General features: G+C 37.8%; 3 protein-coding genes and 1 long non-coding RNA gene across 5 annotated transcripts; 1 reads left to right on the top strand and 3 right to left on the bottom strand.

Annotated features, from left to right (window-relative positions):
- Positions 1–971: 971 nt before the first annotated feature.
- LOC113753729 lies at positions 972–7,117 on the bottom strand. 2 transcript variants are annotated; one of them, XM_027297957.1, is made up of 10 exons: positions 6,934–7,117; positions 5,754–5,820; positions 4,924–5,168; positions 3,971–4,580; positions 3,224–3,889; positions 2,582–3,022; positions 2,062–2,256; positions 1,864–1,920; positions 1,667–1,729; positions 972–1,581 (listed from the first exon to the last, which is right to left on the bottom strand). In XM_027297957.1, exons 1-10 carry the CDS (start codon positions 6,969–6,971, stop codon positions 1,498–1,500), a joined length of 2,466 nt encoding a protein of 821 aa, XP_027153758.1. In that variant the 5' UTR covers positions 6,972–7,117; the 3' UTR covers positions 972–1,497. The 2 variants fall into 2 exon arrangements, with proteins under 2 accessions (XP_027153758.1, XP_027153759.1); XM_027297958.1 differs by lacking the exon at positions 2,582–3,022.
- Positions 7,118–11,768: 4,651 nt separating this feature from the next.
- Positions 11,769–12,456, bottom strand: LOC113754245. The gene is made up of 2 exons (XR_003465157.1): positions 12,216–12,456; positions 11,769–12,107 (listed from the first exon to the last, which is right to left on the bottom strand). It is a non-coding gene; the product is annotated as an uncharacterized LOC113754245 (long non-coding RNA).
- Positions 12,457–15,461: 3,005 nt separating this feature from the next.
- Positions 15,462–17,906, top strand: LOC113752842 (zinc finger MYM-type protein 1-like). Its single transcript, XM_027296890.1, has one exon. It carries the CDS (start codon positions 15,462–15,464, stop codon positions 17,904–17,906), a length of 2,445 nt encoding a protein of 814 aa, XP_027152691.1.
- A 781-nt stretch (positions 17,907–18,687) lies between these two features.
- Positions 18,688–20,953, bottom strand: LOC113751482 (lysine-rich arabinogalactan protein 18). The gene is made up of 2 exons (XM_027295509.1): positions 20,133–20,953; positions 18,688–19,033 (listed from the first exon to the last, which is right to left on the bottom strand). Exons 1-2 carry the CDS (start codon positions 20,808–20,810, stop codon positions 18,959–18,961), a joined length of 753 nt encoding a protein of 250 aa, XP_027151310.1. The 5' UTR covers positions 20,811–20,953; the 3' UTR covers positions 18,688–18,958.

The following is a 20,953-nucleotide window of genomic DNA, read 5'->3' on the forward strand; positions in this document are numbered from 1 at the left end:
AAAATTGATTGAGTTCAATTAATTTTGCGATCTCTTGGTTCTTTCTGTGATTTACGAGTCTCATTGTAACCATTAACTCGTCCTGGTTTTCATTCTGTTCTGCTTGCGACGTGTGATCTCTCGAGAGGCGGAAAATCTCAATAAAAATAAAAAGAAAAAGAACGAAAGATACAGCAAATGCATTAATTTTCATGTGGCCGCTTGGAGTTGGAGGTAACAAATCTTGAAAATCTAGAATGACCCTCTGGAGATTACATATGTTGAAAATCTGTTAAAGGTTTTCTTTATCATAAATTAGATGATTTCTAAGGCCATTGGCATGGTGAGCTTCAAATCAAATGCCGATAGATGAATCAAGGGCACTTGGGAATTCCTTTAGAATTGAGCATGTCTCTGTAACAAGGGCACTCGTGACTTGTTTCCATAGGTCCCTGAGGGAACGCAATTGCATCTCTGGCAATAAGGTTCACTCCTGCCTTCCCACATCTATCAGCACACTTTTGAGCCGCAGAAACACGATCTAAGAGACGGCAAGCAACCCTTCAGTTCATTAGTTTGAAGTTATCAACTCTAAACCTGCCGTTAAGCAGTCACATTACGAGTCCTGGCGCTGCAGTCTAAGTACTTACAGGAGGTTTGTTGCATTAGGAAACGACATGAATCAGTGTAAAGGGTTTCCCGGGATGGGATGGGAGAGACAGAATGGGACGGATTTGGGGCAGGGACGGTTATCAGTATGACCGTCCCTGCACGGTTAAGGGCCAAGATTTGCCCTCAAAATTTTGTGCGGTTGAGATTACACCATGTAACTCGATTTTCGCGTCAAGTGTGGGGCCCACCACTATCTGTTGTGAAAATACATCCTGTGAAAAAAAAGTTACACGATGTACAAAAAAAGTTACGCGCAGTTGATAATGACCAAAATTGCCCGGGACGGTTACACCTGCAACCGTCCGTGCCCGGAGTCCGAATGGAACACAGGTAAGCAGTATTCAAAAGAGAAAAGTGCCTCAAAGAAGCCGGGCAAATAATTAGATGCTTTCGACATGGCGTGACCCAGTGGGCTTGCTGACACTCGAGGAGACAGTCCTAATTAAACAAAGCTCTTCGTGCAAAGAAGGTTCCACACAGCTTGTCCGTCAAACATCTTACATACATTTTCCGAAGGCGTAAAGCTCTCTGCATTCTCCTAACTACCGTCTACAACTTGCCATTGCCTAGGGAAACCGCACAGGATATCGACATTATCATTGTAAGAAGTTTGGCCGCACTTTAGGTGCCAAACCTGGTACCTCCCAATGCATGTTACCTTTCAAGGATCTTTTTCTTGGGTGTTTGTGTGGGGTGGGGGAGGGCAAAAAAACATTTCCCCTCCAAAAATACTCTTCATAACCCAATGGATTTTGATACGTCCATTTTGAACATATCACTGAACAAAGCAAAGATTGGTCTTTGAAGGAGGTCCTGGTAACAGGACTTGTGAGTTCTAAAGTATAATCAACCTCCCCATCCAAAGCGAGGGCAGAAATCTTGGGATTCAGAATCCTGTTTAGCATGATGACTTGAAGCCAGCAAATTGACCTGTGTGAGGAAGTACATTTGACTGACCATCATAAAAGATGACGTGTCATCATTGATATGAAGAATGAGGGGGTTTAACTTTTACCTTAACAATCCCCCATCGTGAGCTTGGACGAACATAGGCAGCTAAAACAGCCATATGAAAGTGCTGTTTCGAAAAAAATGAAAAATAAAACATAAACATTGGCAGTGAGTAGGAACCGTTCACTTGCACGGACAATAAAAGAGACTCGGTAATAAAATACTTCAGGAAGACGCCATTTTGAAGCCGAGACAACTTACACGAAATGGATCACTTCTCAAAGACTGCACATACATTGAGCTCCCCAGAGTCCTATCCTGTAAAAGAAATCAAGCAAGCTTTCAGGACATGCTATCGTGATTTTTCAGTTGATTGTTCTTAAATTTGTCTTTTGCAGGAAGTCACTGCTGATAACAAAGAAAGGCACGTATCTAAAATGCTCCAAGACTGCACTATACCTGCAGATGGACATCCCTTAACCGCCTTCCCGTTTGGGCACAGCAAATTCTTAGAATGGATTCATCAGAACTTCCACTGATGATATAGTCTCTACCGTTCATGTAATATGATCTAGTGAAATTATGAGAACTTCCTGTTGAAGATATTTCAAATCTTGTGTGAAGCCTCCCATCAACGGCCAAAAGTTGTCTCACCTGTGACCATGACAATTAAGCCTCATGTTAAACTGGCACAAGATCATTAACTAATTACTGCTAGTGTTTTTTAAAAATTGGTGGCTCAATGGTATTGACATCACGTGACATTGATAATTTGGTTGTTCTTGACTTTGTTACTTGTCACATTTAAATCTACTAAGTCACACTCTGGTAGCATTACAAATCCTAACTGAATTAAAGGGGGAGACTTATCAGGCTTCTGGCAGGAATTTGCATTTTGCTCTAATCTAATGTATATTAGTAGTAGCTGTAGTTAATGCCAATCTGACTGCTTTTAGGGCTTGAGTTACAATCTAAATACCTCATTGTCCACAGCTGATACAAGCAGATAAAGGTCATCAGGTGAAAAGCAGACCATTACATTTCCTCTTGAGCTTGAAGAAGTATAGCAAGGTAGTGTTGGTTTTTGTCTTAAATCCCACATCTTGACATCACAGTCATATGATGAAGTAACAAGAAGGTGTGGAGAGCAATTGGCAAATTTAGCAACATTAATTGTTTCTCGATGTATATCTGTCAACAACTGCAAGCGTCTGCCAGTGCAGAGATCGTATACTGCAAGTTTTCTCGAATAACCACTAGCCAAGAACTTATCATCACTTGAATTAACATGAACTGAAGTCAGCTGATCAAAGTCATCATAGAATTTAGTGCTGGAAGTCCAACGGCTATCCTCAACTTTTGTTGTCACTTGATTGATGTCATATAATCTCAAGGAACCTTTCTCAAAACCAGCAAGAAGCTAACATAGCAAAATCAAGAATAAATAATCAGCAGTAGCCCCATAATCCTGTAGTTTGAAACTCCATAATTTAGAGCCCTCAGTTTGTTTGTACTAGAATACTTCAATGCGGACAAGCACCGAAGCATCAGATTGTACGTCGAGCTATGATAAAGTAACAAAATCATGACAAATAAAACAGCAGTCAAGGCAAGTGCCTACCTTTGCTGGATGCTGATTAAGCCAACATAGTGCCATTGCACTGTTAGAAGTTTCCAAGGCTGGAATATACTTGAAGAGGCTTCCTTTATCATGATTGATGACAACCACTTCCCCATCCAGTGTTCCAAAACCCATTAGAGAAGCATCAGATGGGTGATACTCAAACTGCCTAGGCCGGAGGCTTCTGCTACCTTCTCCCAAAGTACTGCAGATCTGAGACATAGGAAGGTGGACGGGCCACACTGAAGAGCCAAATTTTGCCGCACAAATGGACCTGGTATAGAAAAATTTACTCTTTTGGGAAGATGACTGCTTCTTTATGGTAGACCTTTCATGGTATCCACAACTTGTTCCTGTCTCACGCATATACAAAATGTTGCTAACACTCTCCCCATGCTGTCGTTTATATGGCAAGTACTCAAAATATTTTGAGAAGACCATTTTGGCCATGTCCCTGTCCACAAGTCTTATTGGGATGTTATCTAGAACCTGTAAATGGGGTAGTGATGCAATCATGTACTCCCTGTAGTGGTTCTCAAAGCAGATTGGAGAAGGATTTTCTAGAACTTTCATTTTAGAGGCAATTGAGGAATCTTTCACATCCAAGTCAAGCACACTTGTAGGGGACTCACCATCCTCTTCAGTCTCCAATTTTGCATGAGAAACCTGGCATATGCCAAACAATTGATCAAATAACAGAATAATTGTGTTCCATCTATCAATAAGACAAGTAAAGCTGTTTCAGACCTCAATCTGCAGCATGCTCAAGCCAACTGATACAGGATGAGCATTGGAAGACCGACCAGATGAGCTAATTCCATGAAGATTATATGACATCTTACCTATTAATCTATCATCTATTGAGTTGTGAGATATGCTGTGAGTATGAATATTTACTAATGAATCTCCAACAGAGACAAATTTGGGCGATTCATCTTGAATAGAAGATTCAACATTCCCAACAGAAATAGTTGTTTGTTGACACTTTGAATGCTCACTCGTGTGCTCTGCCACATTTCTGTCACAAGCAAGATCTCTTCTCTCTCTGGACAAAGTAGGACATGATCCAGTGTTTTTGCAGCACGCACAGTTTTGAAACCGGATTTCAACCAAGGAATTTAATCTGGACAAGGCAGCACTAGTTGTCCACAGATTTGCAACTCTTGTTCCACATAGAGATATCCGCATCAGATTTGGCATGTTAACAAAACAATCATTCTCCAATGTAGAGAGAGAAGAACAGAAGTCAAGACTAAGGGTGTGTAATAGCATAAAGCCTCCAGCGAAGTTGAAAGCATGGAACTCATTGAACCTTAAATTCATTACATGACATTTTAAACCACCATGGAGAATATCACTGTAAAAATACATGGAGGCAAAGGATAAGTTTGGTTGGATAGGAGAAGCTAAGTCTTGCCAAAAAAAAAAAATTTGATTTCTTTTAGAATTTTTTTTTTATTGTTTTTTAGTCCCAAGTTATGCATTCATGATTGCATTACGACCACAGAGGAACTAGCAAGTCAATAATGCAAAATCCTGTTTTCGAAGTTTCTACTTCTGTTTCTTGTAGCTGTTTCGTCATGGAGGAAAGTAAGCAACATAAGGTGGACCATATGAGTTTTAGAAGATAGTCTGGGTAAGAGAAAGCAACTCTCATGTGGTATGGAAACTAAATCGTATAGGAGAGCTGTAAAACATACCATAAGATATCCTTCCGGACAGATGCATCTTGGAAATCAATGACTTCAAGTTTTGAATTGGCTGCATTTATTAGAGACAATATAGATTCTTGGTTTAAGACACTGGGTGATCTACAAAGAATGTCAACTGCATCACACTGCACATCAAGGAAGACATCTGTAACTGGAGATAAATCACAATCCTCAAGTTGGTCTAAGAATACTTCTATAGTGCATTTCTGGTGGTTGATTCTCTGTATAACAGCCTGGAAAAAAAAAAAAAAAGTCATCAGGGTAAAGTCCAAGAGTTAGGAAGTGTACAAGGATGCTATATCCACAAAATTCAGCACTGTAGCTATGTAAATCAAGGGATATACCTCATAGTGGCACAGAAGTTTGAAGCTTCTTATCAGAATGAAATAAGATAAACATTTGAAATCTACTTACAAGAAGAGAAATACTTAACCCCTTGGAAGGAAATAATTGAGGACTGTAGTTATCCACAAGAGTTGTGGTGTAGTTACAAAGCACGGAGCAATAAACACATTCATGAAACAAAGAGAGCTTGCCACCAATTAATTCACCCACATATATAAAACCAAACGTCATCCAGAGCTGCTGAATGGGAAATCAAAAATTGCCATAACCATGGGTTTTACGTCATTCACTTCTAATCTTATTCCATCAACCCAGAAAACTTGAAAAATGAAGAATAAAAAATAAAACTTTATTCTATCAAGAAGCAAACAATACTATGTAAACTGTTCCTGCAGTAGAAGAATTTGGAGAAAAAGCGAGAAAAAAAGAGAAAAAAAAATAACAACAACAAAACAAGTTGAATGCTAGGAAACCTTATGAAGCCATGACACGACTGCAGTATTTGGTAGCGCCTGATGCCTCTTGCAGGAATCCAGATACCTAGCAACAAGTTGTAACATAATGCAGGTTAACAAAGAATTCAATAAACCAAAACATTATCAAATGATTCTTCCTGTTTAACGCAGGCATGTAAATTTTAAAACCATGAAAGTGCATTATTTCACCTTTTAACACTAAAGGCCATGAGTATTGGCCAGACAGCAGTACTAGATTCAAAGAAATAGATAAATAAAATGAGAATGGGCCATCACCAATAGAAAATTCAAAGAAATTAACAAAGAACTAGTTTATCTAAAAGAAATGCCAATCACTGCTCAAATAATGGTGATGGATCAACTTAACGAGTTTTACAACCTCCTTCAGATACGACCTAACAGCAATAGAAGACTTTGAAGTAGCATTCGTGTAATATTTATCCAAAAATTATTAGTACAAGTGGGACGAAGCCTTTTCTCTACGAAACTGAAGAAAATGACAGAAACCTCCCCTAAGACCATTTTCTTTGTGATAAGTTTTACTACCATTGAAGAGGTAAAATTTTCAGCTTCTGGGCAGTGGCATTGTGGCATAATTCTTTAGCAGTTAAAGGAAATTTGCACCTCCCCATCAGCGAACCTTAAAAGCACAAAACTTTTAAAGAGTTATCGCTTTCACACTTAATCGTCCATCGGTATCACAAAATGAACCAGGTAGCTCAGCTTCTTCTTCTTCTTCTTCTTGTTGTTCTTGTTCTTGTTCTACTTTACCCCCCCCCCCCCCCCCCAACAACACCCACACCCACAAAAAAATAGTAGTAGAAAATAAAAAGCACTTAACCAGCATGCAAAACTCATAATAGCATCGGAAAAAATAAAAAATAAAAACCTCCACTCGTCATTGGGAGCTAAGACAATATCGAAAAGTATAAAGAGAAAACAGAGCAGAGGGTGCTTTATTAAAAATTTTTTAACCAGATATGAATTCCAAAGGGTAATCCTTTCTGGAGCCAAAAGAAGGCAGCCATTACAGGGAAAATGGCCATGATTCAGCTAAAATAAAAATGGATACGCTACTGTGAGAAAGAAACGCGCAGCATAAATTGAAAAAAAAAAAAAAAAAAAAAAGAAAAAGAAAGGTTGAAAGCTAGCTAGAGGAAGAAGGAGAAGGAGAAACCTGGATTCTAAGCTGGAGACATTATTATCAAGAGACATGGCTGTGCTGTCGACGAATTCAACTTCTTGGCTTTGTTGAGCGCTAAAGAAACAAGGAAAGAAAGAAAAAAAGTAAAAGAACCAATGGATGATTGGTTATTGGTTGAGGCGTTGAAGAGGAAGTAATGGCAATAAAGTTAGGAAAATTCTACTACTACTATATAAGCAGAGTCAATGTTCACCATTGAGTCAATCATTATACTATAAGAGAAGAGAGAAGTGGATAAGCACAACCCACTCACTCACGATTCAGGGATGGTAAGCTAAACTTGTGCGTAGTCTTTTTTTCAAGTCCAAAGGACTTTTGATATTTGTACGTAGTCGTAATGCACGTACTTATCATGCCATTTAACTCTGCCCACCAAATTTAGTTGGCTTTTTGAAGCTCCGTCAACATCGGTCCACCCGCCTTCATTAATTAATTAATGTGCGTGGATATTGAACGTGACAAATTAATAATAATAATAATGCCTAGTTACTTCTACGGGGGATTCCAAGAAAGAAATCATGCTAGCAGTAATTCACCATCTTATTCATCACCATGGATTCATAATCATGGACACATTTCTAGTGTCGTGTAGACCAAAAAAACGTTTGTTATTGACGTCGTACAAGGTAAAATGTACAATTCTTTAGATTAAGTTTCTAATTTTCCACTAAGAGAGGCAGGTGTTTTTTCTTTAATTTACCACCTAAACCCCCCCAAAAACAACTGATGTTTCCTTTTTTATTATTATTATTATTTTGTATTTTTTTTACCATTTCGAGCTTTTGACCAACAACCGAGTGATGCAAGGTAAAATGTTCCTCAACCATATACCACTATTTATACAGCAGAAGATAATGTAGACGGTAGTAAGACAGGTGAATGTCATCGCCGATCCAACAAGTGCAGATGCTAAACTTTTAAATGGCTATGGTTTCTTACCGCAATTTCACAAGACCAATGCAAATCCCGAGCGACCTCTATTGCGACTAGGGGTGCTGTCGAGTCGAGTCGAGCTCGAGTAGTGTAGTGAGCTCAAGTTCATTAAGCTCCTCTATTACGACTAGGGGTGCTGTCGAGTCGAGTCGAACTCGAGTAGTGCACTGCACTACTCGAGCTTGACTCGAGGCAAAATAACCATGCTCGAGCTCGTCAAGCTTTTAAAATTCGAACTCGAGTTTAATTAAATGTAATTAATTCAAATCAAAGTCAATCGAGCTTATTCGAGTTCAATCAAGTCTAATCAAACTCAAGTAATAAAAATTAATATTTTATATATAATTTTAAATAAAGGATATTATTGACATTTCACAATAATTAAAATTAAAGGGATAATTGCAGAAACCTCCTCTGAGATTTCTGACATTTGCACTGACCTCCCATCTAGGTTTAGAAATTGCATTCACCTCCCCTGAACAGTAACAATTCGTTGCAGAAACCTCCCTGACAGCTTGATGTCCCATTAAAAAATTATTTGTAGAAGTGAGATAAAACATTTCTTCCAATTTTGCCCTCATCTTGCTTGACAATTATTATTTGCTTGACAATTGCTTAACTAATTATCTAATTAGTTAATAGTTAAGCTAATTAACTATTAACTATTAACTAATTAACTAATTAACTAATTAATTAATTAACTAATTAACTAATTTCTATTTATCTAATTTACTAATTAACTAATTATTTAATTAACTAAAGTTGTTGTCTGTCTGAAACTAATAAACTATTTGCATGTTAAACTAATTAACTGCTTAACTAATTAACTAATTAACTAACTAACTGATTAACAGACTATTTGCATGTTAAACTATATGCAGTACGCATTACCTATTTAAAGTATCGGCTCTTTATGGGTATTTTACTTTCAAACATTTAATTTATGATAAAAACATCAATGTTTGTAAGTAAAATTCAAAAAGTGTTACAGTAAAATTTAAATTAGTTAATTAGTTAATTAATTAATTAGATAATTATTTAGTTAATTAGTTAAGCAGTTAATTAGTTAATTAGTTTAACATGCAAATAGTTTATTAGTTTCGGATAGACAACAGCTTTAGTTAATTAGATAATTAGACAATTAGTTAATTAGATAAACAAAATTTAGTTAATTAGTTAATTAATTAATTAGATAATTAGTTAGTTAAGTAGTTAATTAGTTAATTAGTTCAACATGCAAATAGTTTGTTAGTTTCGGACAGACAACAGCTTTAGTTAATTAGATAATTATTTAATTAGTTAATTAGATAAATAGAAATTAGTTAATTAGATAAATAGAAATTAGTTAATTAGTTAATTAATTAATTAATTAATTAGTTAATTAGTAATAGTTAATAGTTAATTAGTTTAACTATGCAGAAATAGTTTGATTAGTTAATAACTATTAACAATTAGATAATTAGTTATTAGTTTAACTATGAAGAAATAGTTTGATTAGTTAATTAGTTAATTAGATAATTAATTAATTAGATAATTAGTTAATTAGATAAAATAGAAATTAGTTAATTAGTTAATTAATTTAACTATGCAAAAATAATTTGATTAGTTTAATTTGTTTAACAAATTAAACGTTGGTTTTGATGAAAGTACTCAAACCTTTCATCTGATAAAGTCAAATCCAATAGGGGTACTCTAGTAATTTCACACACTTTTACCTTTTAAATTAGTTCCAACTTTTTCTAGTGGAGGTTAATGCAATTTCAAAATTGATAGGGGAGGTCAGTGTAAATATCAGAAATCTCAGGGGAGGTTTCTGCAATTATTCCAAAATTAAAATATATATTATAAAAAAACTCGATAGAGCTCGTCGAACTCTCGAGTATTATATTTTCAAGATCAAACTCGACTCGATAGTTCTAACGAGCAGTTCGAGCTCGAGATTGAGCTTGGTCAACTGAGCTCGAGCTGCTGACCAAGTAGCTCGCGAGCAGCTAGTTGGTTTAGCTCCAACCTTCTCGAGCTTGGTCAACTGAGCTCGAGCTGCTGACCAAGTAGCTCGCGAGCAGCTAGTTGGTTTAGCTCCAACCCTAATTACGACCGTGTGGTGGTTTAAGCAGGTGCACCGACATTTCGTCTTAACCGATCTACGTAAGGTAAAAGTAAACATTCGAGTGGAGGAAATGCTGCGTTGAAGATCATTAGCGCTACAGAGATTGGAGTCAGACGACTCGGCTTGTGGGCACCACTGCACCAGTGGACGATACTTTCATTTGTTTCGATCTGCACAATTCTAATCCGTCTTTTGTTTTCCCTGCGCTGCTCGCGGATATGAACTACTATAGAATTGTAATGTGTAGTTTGGACTTCACTCCTTGTTATTTACACTCCCTCTATCATTTTTATTATATAATTTTTATTTATTAAACTATATGATATAATAATAAATGATGAAAATGTAAATAACTAAATATGGAGTGTCAATAATATTTTTCTTTTTCAATAACAAAATGATTATAGCGAGCATTGTTGAATATGTTTGATGCGGTAGCAGAAGCGTAAATTTTGGATTCATTTTACGAACAAAATTGATAGAAGAACAAAGGATCAAATTACGTTCAAACCCTAAACACGAATCTTTGAGTCAATGATAACGAGAGAAAATTTTCAAACAATTGGAATAACCAAGCAAAAATTCATTAATATTTGATGAAAAAGGAATCCCTTACAAAAATCCTAACTGTGCCTTTATAAGTCACAATGAGTCCTACTCTTACAAAAGGAAACAAAACATACGTAAAACCCAAAACAAACAAAAGTGCGTTATTTGACTGGAATGTTATCTGACAATAATGTTTGACTCTACGTCCGATTTAATGATAATCATCCATTTATTTTAGTAGTTCTACAAGCTAAACAAGAACTAGAATATGACGGGCCATATGTCGAGTGCCTGACTCGACTTGACTTAGCTTCATTCGCGACCTTTTCTCTTTCAACATACAATTACAATCCTTATGCATAAAATTAATAAGAAAACTAATAAATATACTACTAAAAATAATATGATTAACCAAATATTCAACTTAATCAATTTTTTTGGTAGTTATACTGATACATAATGATGGATTGAAGAACTAAAGAATCCTCGAACCGTATCAATGTTAAAACTATTCTATTATCAAATTTTCTCCAAATCTCGGTATATACATCCAACCTTTACCATGAATTCCCGTCAATCAGTATTAGGGGTAATTACATGTACTTCCCTTATGGTCTGGCAAAATTACAAAACAAAACCCCCGAGGTTAGGCAAAACTACAAATCCCCTCGCCCCAACAAAACAAAAAGAACGGGCAAAAAGATACCCTCTTAATGTCCATGGACGTTAGACATTGAGCCGATGTCAGCAAAAATGTAGCACCAAAGCCCAGAAATACCCTCATAGTGCCCGTGTCTCATGAACAGCAAATATTAGCTTCCATATTTACCCTTTTCCGCTAAAGGGCCGCATTGTTTGCACACAGAGTAAAACACGTGTACGAAGAGTCGGTTAATAAAATAAAGAAGGAATTCTCCTGTCCCAAATCGTAAAGCTGCAAGTCGGGTGGCAAGCGCTAAAAACTATTGCGGGTGAGTTTTGGATCCTTTCACTTTGGGTTTAGGAAATCTTTTGGGTTCTACAGATTTGGGATTATCAAGCTAACTGCAAAAAGCTAAAAAATGAATGAAATTCTTGTATCAAATTTACAGTTATGATGATTACTTATGATTTGGAGTTCTTATCAAACAACAGTTACAGCGACGAAAAGGGCAGAGTGGTTCTTACCTTTCATTTTCGACTGGTTGGGAAGCTCTTTTTTTTTTTTAAAAAAAAAAAATTTTCAGTACTTTTTCCTGAAATATGTTTTATAAGATCTGCAACTGGCCTGTCCATATTCCATAACGATTATGGCGCGTCGGTTAGACTGGCTCTATGTGTTGTATCGAAACAACATTAATATCAATTGTTCATGAAAATGTTACTGTTTCAGATTTTTAATACACGGATGCATATAGTATACGCACCATTGCAGCAATGAGGGCTTCAAGGTATGCGTACTGGACGGACCTGGTGGTAGAAGCTTCAACTTAACCTGAGATGCTCGACTTGGACTTCTGCAGAATAAATGGACTTGAGAGTTTCGCTGCTTAGGAGCTTGAATAACATCAATTTCCTGTAAAAATGTCTCCTTTCGTTTTAAATCATCAACAAAGGCCATTTTTTTTTTTAAGGTTAGAGCCCTCGACACAACCATACAAATCAAGATCGGGTAAAGGGTTACCAATTTTGCTTTGCTCCTTTCTTGGCACAAACCAAAATGCTTTGACAACGAGTGCTCTCTGATTTTGATGAAGCAGTAATCATGGTCTTCAATCCAATTTTTCCTGTGCGATTTTTTCATTTTTCTTTTGGATGAAAATCATCTATAATGTGGCTAGGTTGGTTTGAGTGGCCTTAAAGAGGAGAGAGGGGGAGCAGGGGACGACAGGACAGGCTTTAAGAATCTTTTGATGGTGTGAGTGATAAAATGGCTTTTGGATTTGGCGCATAAGGGGTACGTTGGTAATCTAGTAAAGTTATATTTTTGGCTCTGTCTTTCTACATTTTCCATCGGGCAAAATTAACAGACGTTAGTGGGAAGTTGTAATTTGATCAAATCTCAAGGTTCATTTGGTAATTTGGCCAAACCACAAGGGAGGTAAATGTAATTAAACTAACTGTCAACTACTGTGGCAATTTGGTAATTTGGCCGAACCAGAGGGAGGTAAATGTAATTAAACTAACTGCTAACTGCTAACTGCTAACTGCTAACTGCTAACTGCTGTGGCAATTAATATGCCCCTCAAGCTGTGCTAACATGTCTGATTGATAATCTTGGTGGGAAGGATCAATAAATCAATTATAGATAAGCTCAAATTAGTACTGTACATAATTAAATATGAGCTCTTATATTTTGTGCCCTATTAGAGGTAGGTCCTGTATTTAGTTGTTTGCAAAAGTCGATAAAGTTTACGCAATTTAAGAGGTGGATGATAATGTTTGAAATTTATAATGAGCCCACTCTATATATTTTTTGTACTTATTATACGTCTTAAGAGCACATAATAGAATAAATCATTTAATATACCACATTTTTTTGTATAGGTACTTGGCTTGGAAGAATTTTGAAACAGGTAGAAATCATACTGTCTAAGTAAGGCCTGAGGATAGTCCTTGTTCTTTGAAAGAAAAAAAGAATTTACTAGCATCAATTTAGTGGAGTGGATGCTGTACTAGTTACAAGTAAATTATGGAATTGGTCCTCAGTTTATGTCTGGCATAAGCTTTTTGGTTTTGTACTGCTTTTCCAAGCAGACTAACCGTGATTCCTCACTTACCTTGATACTTGAAGTCGTAGCCTAGTTTAATTTTGTACACTTTTTGCCCTTCCATGCAGTAATTGTCCTTGTTCTTACTATAGAACTAGTGCATTATATAGGATAAAACTGAATAACATCAAGAACCATGCATCCAAATTTTCTAATTTAAAAATATATTTACACTGACAACCAACGTAGGAAATATTCCTCTTATATATGCTGCCATAACATAGAGGAAAAATGGCAGTTACAAGAAATTTGTATCCAATATGTAGGAGAAGGTGATTCTGCTAATGGGAGAGACCGCACCTATTGTGAAGAAAATTTATGATAGAAGTTTTCCTTCATATCATGAGTGGCAATTCGGCGTAGATTTGAAGGTTATGAGCAGGGGCGGAGGGAAGGGGGGGGGGGCCAGGGGGGGCAACCGCCCCCCTCCAATTGTTAAAAAAAAAAATTTCTAAGTAAAAAAAAATTTATTATTATGTTTTGCCCCTCCAAAAATTAATCAAAAAATTTACTTTGCCCCCCCAAGAGCCCAAATAATAATATTTGAAAGTTCAAATAACAAAGAATTATTTTCTTAACGTATGGAGTGCAAAGAAAAGATAGCCAGACACCAGTTAGTTAACTTTGGCAATTGACTGCCACAATTCTTCTTCCTAAGTAGAAATGTCAAAGTAGAAAATAGAAACGTCAAAGGCTTGAGCCTTGAAGAACTTTCTCCTGTGAAGGCTTGAAGAAACTTTCTCCTGTGAAGACCTTCCCCCGCTGGCTAAGGAATGCCAGCCCTCAATGTCACCGTCAACATTCCCAGTCGGAAATGGATCCCGGTGGCTGCCCCTCCAATCGAAGATCTTCAGTTGCAACGCCAAAATCTCCTCTGATTAGGCACGTATTAGAACAACGCCAGGTGAGTGTTTTTCCGCACCACCAACTCCTCTGCTCTAGCAACTTCAGCCAGGAAAGAAATCAATTCCTCGTTAAATCCCCACGTCCTGATTCTTAATTTTCCTCAATCATCATCGCCCATATCGAATATCTTCTAACCCAGATTTTACTTTTCTTGCCCCCAAAATCCCCTGTTCGCTTCCGATGAGTTTCCAAGCAATGGCTTTTGATCATTTCCAACCCCACATTTTGCGGCCTTCATGCACGGCGATATTCCCTGGAGGACACTGCATCTGCCCAGACTGCCCTCTTTCTGATTTGCAATAGATGAAACCCCCGAGCTGAATTTCATTTCTCTCAAGAATGATTATGTGAATTCAATGAGTAGCATCGTTTTCCACTTAGGTGATTTGTTTGATAATCATAATGGTGAAGTCAGGTTTGACTTGAAGAATGATTATAGAAGAAAGTAAGGATTGTACATTTGTACCATTGCATTTTGCATGGTCTAGCCGTCTAGGTAATTTTTTTTTAACAATTGGAGGGGGTAAAATTTTTTTTTTACTTAGAAATTTATTTAGTGAAATGTGGGTGTAAAAAAGTTCGCCCGCTAGTTGTTTGATGAATTGATCGAGAGGGACTTGTATTATTTTTCGTACTTGTAGCATTGAGTTTTATTGGGCAAATAACTTGTCGCATTGAGTTTTAGTTTCCTGCTTGTCATTTTACTGATTTTATTTTATCATTGCTTTATTTATCATGGTTTTCTAGACAGCAGGCAGTAAGACCTCCTGAATATTTGTTCCTCTAGAATTGTCTATCTTTGTTTCTCGACATTGTGCTGAGAATTTGCTATGCAATTTAAGGAGTTTAAATTGTACATATTTATTATGGTCGGTTTCCGTTTATACTTTATAGTAATGCTTGTTTAGACTATAGAAACTTTTACTGGCATGGATAGTTATTGATTATTTTTCGGATTACAATAGTTGATGAGTTCAAGTAGGTGTTAGTTGTTCAAGTTCAGCCGATTTAATAACAAGCTATGAAAACTTCCTTGAGATATGTTTGAAATGAGAACTTGTTCTGCTCTAATGGAGATCTTTTATCATTTGTTTGCATTTTATTATTGAATAATACTTTGTGCATGTCACTTATGTCTACTTAAGTTGCAAATGTTCTTGCTGCTTTTATTCCATCTCTATAGGCCATAATCAGCATTTCTCAATCAATTTTATTTCGATTACAGGTTGTTGTTTGTTGCAAATATAGTGGTAATGGCCAACAGGACAATTGATTCTTTTTTCAAGAAAAGACGTCTAGAACCAAGTGGAAGTGGTGAAATTCCTTGTCCTCTTCGTGATTCTTCTCCTAAGCATCAAACAAAGAAATTTTGTAGAGCTGAATCATTAGAGTTTGATATTTCATCCATAGAACGTGATCCTGGAAAGAGAAAATCCATTTGGGAATATCTAGAGCATCAAAGGGATGAGGTACGGAGAGCATATATTAAGTTTGGGCCATACCAACCTGAGCTTCCGATTGAATCAATGGTTGTTGACAAGAAGGGCCGACGTTTCCTTTTCTCTTGGTATAAATTGTTTCCAGATTGGTTGGAATTTTCTCCAACAAAGAATGCTGCCTTTTGTCTTCCTTGCTCACTTTTTTCCAAGCCAACGGACCGTTTTGGATCAATGGCCTTCACAACTAGTGGATTTAGATCATGGAAGAAGGTAAATGATGGAAAAAATTGTGCTTTTTTAAATCACATTGGAAAAGATCCTAACTCATCACACAAAGTGGCAATGCAATGCTATCATGATTTGGGAAACTCATTGCAACATCTTGACAAAATTATTGAGAAGCAAAATTCTGAGCAGGTTGCAAAAAATCGGTTGCAACTTCAAGTTTCCATAGATGCTGCAAAATGGTGTGCATTTCAAGCGGTGGCTTTTAGGGGTCATGATGAAAGTTTAGATTCTAACAATCGAGGTAATTTTATTGAGTTGATCAAGCATGTGTCTTCTTATAATGAAAAAGTGGCTGCTGTGGTTCTTGATAATGCTCCTCGAAATGCATCTTATACTTCTCCTACGATCCAAAAGGAGATATTGTCCATTTGGTCGATCAAGATACAAAAGCATATTCGAGAGGAGATTAGTGATTCAAAATTTTCTATACTTGTTGATGAGGCTCAAGATAGATCAAAAAGAGAGCAAATGGCTATTGTTCTTAGATTTGTGGACAAGCAAGGCTATATTCGAGAGAGATTTTTTGACATTGTTCATGTGCACGAAACCAATTCCTTGACTTTGAAGAAGGAGATATGTGATGTCCTTTCTCGCCATAATCTTAGTGTGCAAAACATTCGTGGCCAAGGATATGATGGAGCTAGTAACATGCGTGGAGAATGGAATGGACTGCAAGCATTATTTATTCAGGAGTGCCCCTATGCATATTATATTCACTGTTTTGCTCATCGACTGCAATTAACATTGGTAGCAACATCTCAAGAGGTAATTCCTGTGGAACAATTCTTTACAAACTTATCTCTTCTTATAAATTTAGTTTCATCTTCTTGCAAACGGGTGGACCAACTTAGAGTTGCTAGAGCTGCTAGAATTGCTGAATTGATTGCTATTGATGAACTTGAGACTGGTAGGGGTCAGAATCAGATGGGTACCTTAAAACGGCCAGGGACTACAAGATGGGGGTCTCATTTTAGTTCTATCTGTAGCTTATTCACAGAATATGAAGACATTTGCTCTGTCCTAATTGATGTTATCAATTATGGAAATACATCAACTCAAAGAAGTGAAGCTAACAGAGTTTATGATTTCATGACATCCTTTGATTTTGTTCTTGTTATGCATATGATGAGGGACATTTTAGGATTTGCACAAGTACTTTCTCAAGCTTTACAATGCAAATCTCAAGATATTTTGAATGCCCTTAAATTGGTTTCAGTAACAAAGGATCGACTTCAAAGTTACAGAGATAATGGATGGAATGAATTGTTCACCAATGTAAAGACATTTTGTGATGCACGAAATATAGAGATGCCTGATATGAATGTCATTTATAAAGCAGGTCGAGGAAGAATTCGAAAACAAAATGATCCAATTACCATGGAGCATCACTACAGGATTGATGTGTTTTTGGCAACGGTTGATTCTCAAATACTTGAAATGAAGAATAGGTTTAAGGAAGATGTAATAGAGTTGCTTATTCTTAGTTCAGCATTGCACCCCAAAGATAATTTTCAGGCTTTCAATATTGAACAAATTTGTCAACTTGCAAACAAGTTTTATTCAGCTGACTTCACAGATCAAGAGAAGTTACACTTCAGAACTCAATTAGAGCTTTTCCAGATTGAGTTTTCCTGTAATTCTCAGCTTCAAAATTTGTCATCACTTCAGGAGTTGTGCCAAGTGTTAGCGAAGACAAGAAAGTCAATGTGCTATACTCTTATTGATAGATTGATTCGTCTTATTTTGACTCTTCCTGTTTCAACAGCTACAACAGAGCGTGCATTTTCTGCTATGAAAATCATCAAGACTTGTTTGCGTTCTAGGATGGAGGAAGACTTTCTTGCCAACTCTATGATAATGTATATTGAGAAAGAAATTGCTAGAACTTTTGATGTAAATTCAATCATTGATGACTTTGATAAAATTAAAAGTCGTCGTGCACAATTTCATATGTCTCACACAGTCAAATAGATTTGTAAATATGATGATATTTTTGTATATGTGAAGCGTATAAGTAATTTTCATTCTATATAAGGTTGTTTCTAATCTTATGGTATATATGTTCACATTATTTTTTTTGTAAATATATTTTACTTTCATTGTTATAGACTCGCCCCCCCAAAGTTAATTCCTGGCTCCGCCACTGGTTATGAGCATTTTATTTATTTTTTAATTAGACATTTCGGAATTTAAGTTGAGAAATCAAACCCTATGCCTGTTTAAGGTTTAAGAAGAAACAGAAGCATCTGCATAAACTGAAAAGATCCGAAGTTACTAACAACAACCGCGATGAAGAGAGTACGGTCGACTTTCTCGCTGGTTGAATAAAAATAGTATCGACGAGTATCAACCATTGAGACCCACGAAAGGAATTGAAGATTAAAACACTAGTGGTAAAAATGGGGATTCAGTTTCCAGCAGGTGTTAGCCAACTGAAATAATCAGCAATTTTGTCACCTTAAAGATTAGGAAACGGAGAGTTTAGGAGAATAAAGCAGTTCTTCCCACGGAGCTGCTAGCTTTTTGTGGTATTCCCGTTCTCGTACATCAATGAGCAATTGATAATCTTTTGTTTTCGTCCACATTATTATTTTTCTTTGTCTCCTTACTGAAACGGGAAGACTTTTGCTTATTATTTTTCTTTGTCGCTGCTGCAGTTAGCAACTTTCAGGAGGGTAATAAGAAAATAAGAGAACAAAAAGGAGATTGAAATTCTCGTCAAAAGGGGGGTGACAAGAGAATTTCACAGACGAAAAAGGGTAAAAGTATTCTTGGATTATATATATATATAGAGTCCACGGGGAATCAAGCAGTCAAATACAAAAAGCTACAGAAGCCTTCCCCTCGAATACTAACCAAAGAATTACAAAGCCAATGTGGCAAAATCCCCCAACGGATCCAAATCGAGCTGCTCATCATGTGATAAATAAATAAACATAAACCAAGGAATATGTTAACACCAAAATGACAAAGATGGGTGGGGACAAAAACAGTAATGATACACCCGCGTGATGTCTACATCCCTAGAAGAAGAGCCAGCCAAACACACCCCATCCCAGAACCAAGCTTCCTACCACCTTCAATTTCTCTGCTCCACTCTGCAATTCAGATCCAGAATTCAAGATTATTAGTGAATCAGAACGTGTTAGCAATTTAAATAGACTGTTGTAATTCTAGTCTACCAATAGAACCCAGTTGTGATCTGAACTGATGAGTAGTAGAGTATATTTTTCCACTTGTATACAGCTTATTATATATTATTGTTATTTTGGAGGGAGCAGTACTCTGTATTTTTAATTTCTCTCTGGTGGAATTATTATGTTCAGCGTGATGCGGGTGCATCGATTGGCCCAAGTACTTGCTGCATGTGTTGCCTTTTGGACCGACCCCAGATCTTTTCTTTTGCTGTTTCCATCAGAGTTGGTTCTGAAGCGCTACAGTCGAGGATTCCATGCCGTTGGTTGGGCTATGGGTGCAAGCCTCAGATGCCCTCACAGCTGGGCTCTGGAGGACCCACGCCGCTATTATTGGTTTAACACCTCGAGGCCTTCTTTCCGAGTACGTAGTACATAGCTCAGTAAAACTTGGGCATAATCTCAAACCATGAACTGAACTTAACTAGCTACCCAACCTGTTTTGATCTTAGACATTAAACAAGTTGAAATCTGTTTAGATCTTAGACATTAATAATCAAGTTGAAATGCTGCTAGTTTCACCTGTCAGTATGGCGCTTATCTCAAGTACAAACTTGGAACCAATACCCCCACCGACAACTTGAAAGGCAATTACAGTACATATATTTGTCCTTGTTTGCTTCTATAGATTAGCGACCAGTGACCACACGCGCATCGCTGTCGGTAGACGCTACCATATACTACCATGCGCCGCCTACTGGCCAAATACCATCTAACAAGCTGTGTGTGGACGTTTCACAACTCGTGCCAATTCACCGCTCCCGGCATTAAAATCCTCGGTATAAACACTACTATATTCCAATATTTTTAACTAAAAGTTGGTACTATGATTTTCTATAGCGTTTTTTTTTTTTTGGCTTTTTGGTTTTCTAACCAATGAACAAGATCAATGAGATGCGAGTGGAAACGGAAAATGAACAAGTAATGGTGAAGTGAAATGCGTAAAAATAACAGATCTAGAATAATAACAGCAAAAATTTAAAAGTAATGAAAGGGCACGTACGTTATCGGGAAGTGATGGACCGGGAGACCCCGAGTCAAGACCAGGTCCGGGAGCGTCGGAAGGAGGTGCGGGTGGCCCGTGGAGCTCTGGTGCGGGAGCCGGTGATGGCGCATGGTGCTTCTTCCCCTTCTTCTTGCTTGGAGCTGGAGCCGGAGGCTCGGAAGCCGGAGCTGGAGTTGCCGCCGGAGGAGTAGAAGCTGCAGGTGGAGTAGCAGCCTCTGGAGCCGGGGAAGGAGGAGACTGCACTGGCGCAGCTGCAGGTGGCGAGCTCACCGGCACTGGAGCTGGAGGCGCGCTCCCGGGAGCTGCGGCCTTAGGTGAAGACGCCGGAACAGGAGTTGCGACGGTCGGCGGTGCACTCACCGGAGCTGCAGCTGGAGGAGTTGAAACAGCTGTTGGAGGGGCGGCAACAGGAGCGGTGACCGGAGCTGCAGGCGTAGTTGGCTTAGCAGTAGGAGCAGCAGCTGGAGGATTCGAAACTGCAGTTGGAGGGGCGGCAGCAGGAGCAGTGACCGGAGCTGCAGGAGTGATTGGCTTAGCAGTAGGAGCAGCTGCTGGAGGAGTGGGCACCGTAGCCGCGGAAGGAGATTTAGCAGGAGCGGCGGCAGGACTTTGACCGCCGACGGTGGCGACGACAATGCAGATCAATGCAAGTCCGAAACAAGATTTCCGATCCATGGCTCTGTCTTTCTTTGGGGGGGAGAGAGAGAGCGCCAGAGAGAGAGAGATGAGTACTTAATGAGGAGGTGACCGGGGAAGCAGAGCGGAGAAGGCGTATATAAGTAGACGTGTTAAGGTGTAGATGAGGTGCATCAACGGCA

This window comes from Coffea eugenioides, chromosome 11 (genome assembly GCF_003713205.1).
Source record: "Coffea eugenioides isolate CCC68of chromosome 11, Ceug_1.0, whole genome shotgun sequence".
Classification (NCBI taxonomy): domain Eukaryota; kingdom Viridiplantae; phylum Streptophyta; class Magnoliopsida; order Gentianales; family Rubiaceae; genus Coffea; species Coffea eugenioides.

What these genes read in the sequence shown, in the direction of transcription:
- LOC113753729 (XM_027297957.1), bottom strand. Translation starts at nt 6,971, where the DNA reads ATGTCTCTTGATAATAATGTCTCCAGCTTAGAATCCAG. An exon ending in TCGTGTCATGGCTTCATAAG is followed by an intron (nt 5,169 to 5,753) that starts GTTTCCTAGCAT and finishes TTTTTTTTCCAG; the next exon opens with GCTGTTATACAGAGAATCAA. An exon ending in TGAGAAGTGATCCATTTCGT is followed by an intron (nt 1,730 to 1,863) that starts GTAAGTTGTCTC and finishes TTTTCGAAACAG; the next exon opens with CACTTTCATATGGCTGTTTT.
- LOC113752842 (XM_027296890.1), top strand. Translation starts at nt 15,462, where the DNA reads ATGGCCAACAGGACAATTGATTCTTTTTTCAAGAAAAGACGTCTAGAA.
- LOC113751482 (XM_027295509.1), bottom strand. Translation starts at nt 20,810, where the DNA reads ATGGATCGGAAATCTTGTTTCGGACTTGCATTGATCTGCATTGTCGTC. An exon ending in GTCCATCACTTCCCGATAAC is followed by an intron (nt 19,034 to 20,132) that starts GTACGTGCCCTT and finishes TCTGAATTGCAG; the next exon opens with AGTGGAGCAGAGAAATTGAA.